At 53.8% G+C, this 9,997-nt stretch overlaps 1 protein-coding gene and 1 non-coding gene across 2 annotated transcripts; one reads left to right on the forward strand and one right to left on the reverse strand.

Moving 5' to 3' along the window:
• Positions 1 to 1,457: 1,457 nt before the first annotated feature.
• Xkr8 (XK related 8) lies at positions 1,458 to 9,831 on the reverse strand. The gene is made up of 3 exons (XM_070037504.1): positions 9,489 to 9,831; positions 5,849 to 6,045; positions 1,458 to 3,683 (listed from the first exon to the last, which is right to left on the reverse strand). The coding sequence occupies exons 1-3, from the start codon at positions 9,779 to 9,781 to the stop codon at positions 2,974 to 2,976; spliced, it is 1,200 nt and encodes a 399-aa protein (XP_069893605.1). The 5' UTR covers positions 9,782 to 9,831; the 3' UTR covers positions 1,458 to 2,973.
• On the forward strand, positions 6,737 to 6,810 carry Trnaa-agc (transfer RNA alanine (anticodon AGC)). The gene has a single exon. It is a non-coding gene; the product is annotated as a tRNA-Ala (tRNA).
• Positions 9,832 to 9,997: the final 166 nt, after the last annotated feature.

Raw genomic sequence — 9,997 nt, forward strand, 5'->3', positions numbered from 1 at the left:
GTAACTTAAAAAACTGCCACCGGGTGCCAGTGGCTCACACCTGTAATCCTAGCTACTCATGAGGCTGAGATCTGAGGATCACCATTCAAAGCCAGCCTGTGCAGAAAAGTCCATGAGACTCTTCAGTAAACCACCAGAAAACCAGAAGTGGCGCTGTGCCTCAAAGTGTTAGAGCACCGGCTTTGAACTAGCCTTGAGCAAAAAGAGCTCAGGGACAGTGCTCAGGCCCAGAGTTAAGGCCCCATAACCAACAACAACAAAACTAAAGCAGCCTTGTACCAGTGGCTCATTGTCTCTAATTCTAACTACTCAGGAGATTGAGAACTAAGAATCACAGTTCAAAGCCAGCAGGAAAGTCCCAAAACTTATCTCCAATTAACCACCAAAAAGCCAGAAGTGGAGCTGTGGTTCAAGTGGTAGAGATGGTAGTGCTAGCCTCAAGTGAAAAAGCTCAGGGCTGGGAAGGTGGCTCAGTGGTAGAGCGCCTGCCTTGCATGCATGAGGCCCTGGGTTTGATTCCTCAGCACCACACAAGCAAAAAGAAAAAAGCCAGAAGTGGCGCTGTGACTCAAGTGGTAGAGCATTAGCCTTGAGCTGAAGAGCTGAGGGACAGCGCCCAGGCCCAGAATTCAGGCCCTACGACCGGACCCAAAAAAAAAAGTGAAAAAGCTCAGGGACAGCACCCAGGCCCTGAATTCAAGCCCTAGGACCAGCTCTCTTGTGCACTCGCGTGTGCTCTCTCTCCACATACACATACATGAAAATGAATTTTAATTTGCAAGGGAATATTTCATATTTCTGAATTATTTCTAAAATACATTGCTTTTTTAGGTTAGAACTGGAATAATTCCTGTCATATGTGCTAAACTTTATTAAAAAGAAGCCAATTTTTCTTTCTTTTCCTTTCTTTTTTTTTTGGTTGGTTGTGGGCGCTGACCCTCAGCTCTTCAGCTCAAGGCTAGCACTCTGCCACTTGAGCCACAGCGCCACTTCCAGCTTTTTCTGCTTATGTGGTGCTGAGGAATCAAACCCAGGGCCTCATGCATGCAAGGCAAACATTCTGCCACTGAGCCATCTTCCCAGCCCCCCAATTTGTCTTTTTGGTAATAATTAGAGATGTCTCACTGTCTTTCCTGCCCAGGCTGGCTTTGAACCATGATGCTCAGACCTCAGCCTTCTGAGTAGCTAAGATTACAGATGTTAGCCACGGCTCCAGGCTTTTGGATTTCCTCAGGTGGGAAATGGGGAGTTGTCTAAAATGTTGGCTCATCTTTTGGGACACATGGCTTCTCCTTGAACCTGCCTCGTCTTTGCATATGACAAGAAGAAAAACTAATTACTTGACTTAGATTGGTGAAACTCGTAAGACATCTCAAGCCATGTGGCGCACTAAGCCCAATCAAGCCTACCCTCCAGGTCTCAACTCTTGCGTGAGAGAAAACGGCAATGAACTCAGGTTGTATATGTTTAAATGTATTCAGTTAAAAGAATTTTGAACGAGGTATTTTATGAGAAGATATTTTTGGTTTGCTTTTCAATGGTACTAGGATTTGAACAGTAGGGTTATGCTTACTAGGCTGGTGCTCTGCCACTTAAGCCAAACCCCCAGCATTTTTTGCTTTTTCAGATGAGGTCTTGTATTTTTGTCTGGGGGTAGCTGACCTTAGACAACAATCCTCCTACTTATTTCCTGCATAACTGGGATTATGGGCATAGTGCATCACAGCCATCTTATTTATTAAGATGCAATCTCATTAACTTTTTGACCAAGCTGGCCTTGACTCATGATCCTCCCAAACCCTGCCTCCAGTGGTTGGGAATTACAGGCATGAACCACTTTACCTGGCCAAGGGGAGGATTATTTTAATGGCCTTTTCTGTTAACAGTGAGTTGCTGGTTTTAGTACGTAATATTATAATACATTAAATGTTACACTATTCATTGTATCTCCACTAAAGAGCAGAACTGAGTATCCCCAGTTGTGGATCCCATACCTGGTAACAGAAACCTTCTGTCCTTTCGTCTGTCTCCAAACCACACACCTCCCAGACCAGCAAAAGGTTCTACAGAACCATCATGGAAGTGACATCCCATAAGCACCTCACCATCTAACCTCTGAAGAGCTCCTAGCAGAGGCCTTCCTCCACCTGCTCCTACAGATGCTATGGCTGCTAGCGGCAGAGCTGGGGTCCAGCCAGCCCTCGTGCCAGCTCAGCAGCTCCTAAACCTTGGAAAACAAAGTTAGAAGTGGCACCACACCAGCCCTCTTCTCTCCCAGGTGCCTTTGCCCATCATAAAGAACTACATGTCCCCACTCCTTTCCAAAAGGTATTAATGACACAGTCTAGTGTGGAAGATTTCCCAGGGTTTTAATCACAGCCCAGTAACACTGTGGAAAGCAGCATGTGTCCTCACTTGATACACACCGGCAGTACACACTCTGCCATATACTCGCTGAGGTAGAGATACGCTGGCTAGAAAGGAAAATACTCAATGGGCTCTGCATGGCCAGACCGCACAGGTCCACAAGGCACTGAGAGGCGGCCCCGGAGAGCAGGGACAAAGGCTGAGGCTGCTGCACAGACTCAGGCAGCTGGCGGGGCCGCCCGCAGCTGGGTACCCACGGCCGCCTGCCTGTGAGGTGCCACCCAGGACTGGTTGAGGCAGGAAGAAAATGGCACTCGGGCAGCAGCTGGTCCCAAGGTGAGAAAATACGTTCTGGGTACAGAAGCTCTCAGGAAGCACTTGTTGAGTGAATGGGGTACAGAAGGGAAGAATTCTGGAGAACACTCTCCAGGGGCCTCAGCGCCTTCTAGCCTGGGATCCGGGAACCGAGGCAGGGGGACAGCCCCGCCACCAATTGCTTTGGAGGTGGGAATGCATCAGTGGGCAGCTTTGGGGGCACCGGCTCTACCCAGTGTCATGTCCCGGCCTGCCTGGGCCGAGCTGCCCGTGGCTGGGTGCCAGGTGACCTCAAAGGGCCCCGTTCACATCTCCCTTCCCGAGCACAGCAGCCTCAGCCCTGGCCTTGGGGAAAAAGTTCCGCGCCAGCTGACTCGCACGCCTGTTCCGGGGCAACAGGCCGTGTTCGGGAGGGAGGAGACCCCGGGCGCCGTCCACCCCATCGGGCTCCCAGTGACAGCTGGGGTGCAGCCAGCGGTAATAGATGAGGCGCAGAGCCACGCCCAGCAGGAAGCTGGCTCCTCCCACGGGCAGCCACAGCTGCAGGGGGGCCGCACCGGGCAGCCAGGCGCTCTGGGTCACCCAGGTGAGCACCAGCAGGACACTGTCACTCAGGAGGAACGTCAGGTGGATGGTGGCCCGGCCCCGGGTGTGGCCCTCGGACACGTTGAACCAGGAGAAATAGAGGATGGTGGCCACAGTGGCCCGGTACAGCCACTCAGAGCTGGGCTCTGGCATGAAGTCTGTGCCCTGCAGCCAGACCCAGAGCAGCAGCACCAGCCACAGGCCCAGGAAGTGCAGCGCCACGTAGTGGGGGAAGAGGGCGGAAAACAGGGCCACGGCCAGGACTCGGGGCCACAGCAGCAGCAGATTCCACACGAAGTAGACGGCAGAGGAGCCCACGCCCAGGCGGGGCTTGGCGGGAAGGCAGGTGCGCAGGGCCCGGTGGTAGTCCAGCAGTGCCCAGGAGATGCCCACAAAGGAGGTGCAAATGCCAACCCCTACAAGAAGACGACAGAGTTGAGTCTTAAGGCCCCATCATTTTTCCTTTCCCAGGAAAGCCCAAGCTTCCTCAGGTCTGAAACGCAGCCGTCTGGGTTCTCTTCGTGTCAAAAAGGAGACGCGCAATCCCGTGGGAGGCGCAGGTCTCCAGCCGCGGGCTGTCCTGGGGCTAGGAGGGATGACGGCCCTGCCCTGTGTCACCCCCTCTCCCCCATCCCCGTCAGCCCGACCCATGGTCCCGATTTTCCAAGATCCAGAAGTGAGAGGGGGTGGGAGGTGCCAGCACTGGGGCTTGAACTCGGGGCTTGGTCCCCTTGCTTAGCTTTCTTGCTCAAGGCTAGTCCTTTACCGCTTGAGCCACCCATCCAGTTCTGGCTCTTTGCTGGTTAACTGGAGCTAGGAGTTCCATGGATGTGTCTGCTTGGATTGGCTTTGCCTCTCAATCCTCAGGTATCAGCCTCATGAGTAACTAGAATTGCAGGTGTGAACCACTGACTCCAGGCTATGATGGGGTCTTATCCCTCCCTCCGGGATGTCCACCTGGACTAGAAGACGCCTCAGGGAGGATGGACGCGGCGCTGGAGTGACTCTAACGTGCATCTTCCCTGCCCATCCATCCAACAGAGGTGTCCTGTTGCGCCCCCAGGGCCCACTCCCAGGCCACCACCCTCTTTTAACCACCTCTACTCTCCAGGTGACAAGGCTGGTGTCCCAGCCTTCCCAGCAGGCTGAAGTTTCTGGACTTAACCTTTGCCAGAACTGTGAGGTCAGCCAGAAGCTCATGTTCCCCTTCCCCGAGCGCCACCCCGCAAGCCTCCCCATCCTGACCCCACCACATCCACTCCACAGTGCCAGGGTGTTCCTGTAACACCTCCTCCGTTCCACCTCGAATCTCACCACACAGTAATCCAGGATGCTAGAACACAAGATTCTGCTCACCTGGGGTCCCCTGGCAGCCCAGTACCTGGTAGTAAATGTCTGCTAAAAAAAAAACATCCACAAACATTGAAGCTGTACGCCCATCATCCTAGCTACTCAGCAGGCTGAGATCTGAGGATCAGGGTTTGAAGCCACCCCAGGCAGAAGGATCCATGAAACTCTTACTTCCAATTAACCAGCAAGAACGTGGAAATGCAGGCATGTCTCAAGTGGTAGAGTGCCAGTCTTGAGCAAAAAAAAAAGCCAAGTGACAGCTCAAGGCCCTGAGTTCAAGCCCTAGTACCAGCACAAAATTTGAAGGAGGAGCTGGGCAACGGTTGCTCACACCTATAATCCTAGCTTCTCAGGAGGCTGAGATCTGGGGATGGTGGTTCAAAGCCAGCCCAGACTCCTCTCCAATTAACCACCAGACAACTAGAAGTACTGTGGGTCAAAGTGGTAGAGTGCGAGCCCTGAGTGAAAAAGCTCAGAGACAGTGCTCATGCCCGGAGTTCAAGCCTCAGGACCTACAAAAAAACCGATGAAGAAGGGCTGAGGGTGGGACTCAGGTGATAGAGCCCCTGCCAAATCCTGAGCAAAAATCCCAGTAGTGCCCAAAAAACCCACTCAGGTCTCCCTGGGCCACTGTAGTGTGGACACGTGCTTCCCTGACAGCTCAGAAGCAAGTACCCAGTGGGTTCCAGCAGCTCCACTTCCTACAGCTCTGCTTAACGTGCAGTGGAGGACACTCCAGCCTGGGTCCCACTGACGGAGAACAGGGTGGAGGCTGGAGTGTTGGCAGCAGAGGGCTTGAGGTCAACAAGGCTGGGCATAGCAAAGCTCGCCTGAACCCTGAATCAGGAGTGTGGGAGAGCCTCGCTCGGCCTCTAAAAGTCACTTAACTCCTCTTTCCCAGAAACCCCTCTGGAGCCGAGACTCCTCACCGTGCAAACCTCCCCTGTGGTGTCTGAGGTCCTGCAAGCCGCTGCCTCTGCCCCTCCCTGTGAGCACACTTACTAAAACTACTGGATTTCCAGGAAGCCATCAGGCAGGGCAGGAGCCCTCAGTCCCTGCCACGTCCCCAGCACAGCCACAAGCAAAGAAAAGATGCTCCATAAAACCTAAGCATCTCAAGTGGATACTGATATAAAAGTGAAGGCCCAGGACCAGCACACACGCACGCACGCGCACACACACACACACACACGTTAGCAGGAAGCAGCTGACCCGGGAGGGGGGCACTCACACTGGTAGTACTCAGCTCGGCCACTCTGCAGCACGATGGCCAGCACCAGCGTAAGCTGTGGGGTAGATTCCAGGAAGGTCTCGAAGAGGCGCAGCATGCTGATGTCCAGGGAGAGGAAGTCGGAGTAGGCCAGGTCGAACTCGGAGGGCGCCTCCTGCCGCCATGCCAGCAGCCCCTGCCGCAACCCCTGCAGGCACCTAGGCAGCGCACATACCCAGGAGACGGATGAGGGCCTGCCTCACGGCATGGAGCCGACCAGCTCCCATCCCAGCTTACCCACACGGCAATGGGGCCTTGGGCAAGCCGCCTCACCTTGCTGTTCCCTCATCTATAAAGTGGGGCAAATCCACCTGCTTCTCCTGCTGGTCCAGCACTGTCCCAAGCCCTCATAACCCTGATCCATTCATTTTACACTTAGGGGAAAGGCACTGGAAGCTAGTGGGGGCTGAGGACTGAGCCCAAAGGCAGGCCACAAAGCTGGCCTGCAGTAGTTGCTATTTTACCTTGAGTTTCCTGGGCACCCATGGACAGAGGGAGCCATGGATGCCTCTGAACTCAGGCAAGTGGGGGGTCGGACTGTGTTTGAAGAAGAGCAGGCTGGCCATGGACAGGACAGACAGAGGCAGGCGTTCCATTAGGAGGCTGCTGAATTCAGGCACCAATGGCTCATATCCATTAGCCTAGCTACTTGGGAGGCTGAGATCAGAAAGATTGCAGTTCTAGGTTCCAATCAAAAAGCTTCATGAGATTCCATCTGAACTGAAAAAGCTGGGAGTGGGGAAGGGGTGTGTGTACCTGTCATCCCCAGAGGGAAGCATAAATAGGAGGATCCAGATGGACCAGACAAAAACCAAGCAAGACCTTATCTCAAAAACAGCTAGAGGGGGCTGGGATTGTGGCTCAGTGGTAGAGCGCTTGCCTAGCATGCAAGAGGCCCTGGGTTCAATTCCTCAGCACCACATAAATAGAAAAAGCCAGAAGTGGCACTGTGGCTCAAGTGGTAGAGCGCTAGCCTTGAGCTGAAGAGCTGAGGGACAGCGCCCAGGCCGAGTTCAAGCCCCATGACCGACCAAAACAAAAAACAATAACAAAAAAAAACATCTAGAGCTAAAGGAGCCAGAGAGAGGCATGGCTCAGGGATAGAGTGTCTCCATAGCAAACATGAAGCCCTGAGTTCAAATCCTAGTACTGCCAAAGCAAAGAGTGTGAGGGAACAGCTCTGGGAGAATGAGAACCTGCCCCAGAAAGATGAAGATGGAGACTGTACAGAGAGAGGGGAGCCTGGAGGTTGAGCAGGGCAGGCTTGTGGAGGGGGTCCAAGTAGTAGTGGAAGCACCATGTCCCCCACCCCCAAGAAATGACATCACTTGGCTCTTAGGAGGAAAGCCTGGTCACTCAGTCATTCATCACTGACTGTCACTTCCCTATCAGGGATGGCCTAATAATATAGAGTCCCATTGGGACTTTCCTTTTTTTTTTATTTATTTTTTATTGTGAAAATACTGTACAGAGGGGTTACAATTACATGGGCAAGATAATGAGTACATTTCTTATCAGGGACTTTCCTTTGATGAAGCTCTTCTTCCCAACAGGGTCCCCCAACAGGGACCAGTCGAATGCAAGAACAGAGACCATGTTTTTCCAACCCAAGGCCCAGCAGAAACGTAAGGGAAGATGCAAGGCCCACAGAGGCTTTTCCAAACTCTCACAACTGTGCCTCTCACCCTCATCTGGGTTTTAGTGATATCTGCACAGCCTCTCAAGCAAATAGCAACATGAAACTGCTAGAGACTCTACAGACCCTTGTCAAGGCCAGATCTGGAAAGTTTGAAAAGATGAGTTCCAGCTGAGCGCAAGTGGATGAGATCTGTGGACCCAGGTTCAAAGCCAGCCTGGGTAGTCAAATCCAAGATACTCTTCCCTCCAATTATCCAGCAAAAAGCCAAAAGTGAAAGTGAACTCAAGTGGTACAGCAAGAGCCTTGAGCAAAACCAAGCAAGAACACAGGGCCCCTGAGTTCAAGCCCCAGTATTGGCATGCATGCACGCAGGCACGCGCACATACATACACACACACAAAGGGAGGTTCCATTCCTGGCACCAGTGGCTTACACCTATAATCCTAGCTGTAATCTTAGCTACTGAAGAGGCTAAGATCTGAGGACTGAAGACTGAAGTCAGCCCAGGCAGGAAAGTCCATGAGACTCTTACCTCCAATTAACCACCAAAAAGCTGGAAGAGGAGCGGTGGCCCAAATGGGCCTTGAGCACAAAAGCTCAGGGACAGCCCAGGCCCTGAGTTAAAGCCCCATGATTGGCATACAAAGCAATGGTAATAATAACAATAACAATAATAATAGAACAAAAGGAAAAAAGAAAAGAGGAAAAGCTCCATAGCAGATTCTGGCTCCCGTCATCCCATACCAGGCCACAGAACTATGGCCCTTGCTTTCAGCTCCCTCCTCCCTACAGGACCCTGCTAGTTCTGAAAGGAGCACTGTCACTCGGTCTCTCTCCATCCTCTTGCTGTCTGGGGATGGGAATCATGAATACAGTGAGAACATAACTACAAAAGGAAGAGCCCTGTCCTGGGGTCATGGCTTGAAAGCCCAGGTAATCGTGAAGTAGGCAAACATTTGTTGAATGTTTACTCTGTGACTGACAATTTAAAGTCATTTCCTTTAGCTACTCAACAGAAGCCCAGACTATTACTAACCCCACTGGAGCCCTGAGGAAACTGAGAGCTGGAGGGGTCATGACTTACCCAAGGCCCCACCCAGGACTAAAAACTCCAGTGGGGACAGTCCTCCACCAACTGTGTATGGACACTTTTTCACTCCGTCCTTCTCCCCGCTCTACATGACTTTTTTTTTTTTCCTGCCAGTCCTGGGGCTTGAACTCAGGGCCTGGACACTGTCCCTGAGATGCTTTTGCTCAAGGCTAGCACTCTACCACTTCATCCACAGTGCTACTTCTGGCTTTTTTTTCTTTTTCCTGCTTATGTGGTACTGAAGAATCAAACCCAGGTCTTCGTGCATGCTAGGCAAACATTCTATCACTAAGCCACACTCCCAGCCCTCTACATGGCTTTTTGATGTGTGTGTCCCAGTACTGGGGCTTGAACTAGGGCCTGGACATATCCCTTAACTTTTTTTGCTCAGGACTGGCATTCTACCACATGAGCCACAACTCTGCTTGCAGCTTTTTGCTGGCTAATTGGAAATCAAGGTCTCATGGACTTTCCTGCTCAGGTTGGCTGGGAAAGGTGATTCTCAGATCTCAGTCCTCTGAGAAGCCAGGATTACAGGGATGAGCTACAGGTGCCTGGCTCTACAGATGGTTTATACAGGGAGGGAAACAAGGCTGGGACAATTGTAGAACGATCAAAAATGACAAAGCTAGGGTTGGATCACGGAGAAGTCTCACATCAAAGTCCCTAAACTCCTCTTCCTTCTCTGGGCCTCAGTCTCTTCCCCTGGGATTCTCTTGGGGGCAAAGGTCGGGGCACGCCCTGGGAGGTGCGATGCCCTAGGGCTAGGTTTTCTCGGCAGCCAGCTCCATGCCTCGCCTGCCAGGTAGGTGTCAGTCCGGTGCCTCCCCGGTCCCGGGGCCCAGGCGCGGGGCGGCGCCCCCCCCCCTCACCTGTACAGGTAGCCGAGCTGGAGGAGGTGCAGCAGCGCCAGGCAGCGGCCGGGGGGCTGCGGGCCGTGCAGGCCGGCGGGGTCGGCGCGCAGCCAGAGCCAGCTGAAGAGCTGCAGGGCGCCCGAGGCCAGGCCGAGCAGCGCCAGCACCAGCGCCGCCCACAGGTAGCGGCCGTCCCGCGCGTACTGACCCGCGGCCCACAGGTCGGCGCCCAGATCCAGCAGGAAGGCGGCAATGCCCAGCACGCCCAGCACCAGGTCCCGCAGGAGAGCGGCCCGGGGGGACCAGGGCATGGCCCGTCAGGTCCTCCGAGAGCCCCCAGGCTTCCCCTCCGAGCCTCGGGCCCGCCCTCGAGCCGGGGGTCGCCCGGGCGGGAAGGGGGCGGGAGCAGCCGCGGAGGGGCGGGGCAGGAAGGGGGCGGGAGCAGCCGGGAGCCGCGAGGTAGGAAATGGGCGGGAGCAGCCAGGGAGGGGCGGGGCAGGAAGGGGGCGGGAGCAGCCGGGAGCCGC

This window comes from Dipodomys merriami, unplaced genomic scaffold (genome assembly GCF_024711535.1).
Source record: "Dipodomys merriami isolate MVZ:Mamm:240054 unplaced genomic scaffold, mDipMer1.0.p SCAF_28, whole genome shotgun sequence".
NCBI lineage: Eukaryota > Metazoa > Chordata > Mammalia > Rodentia > Heteromyidae > Dipodomys > Dipodomys merriami.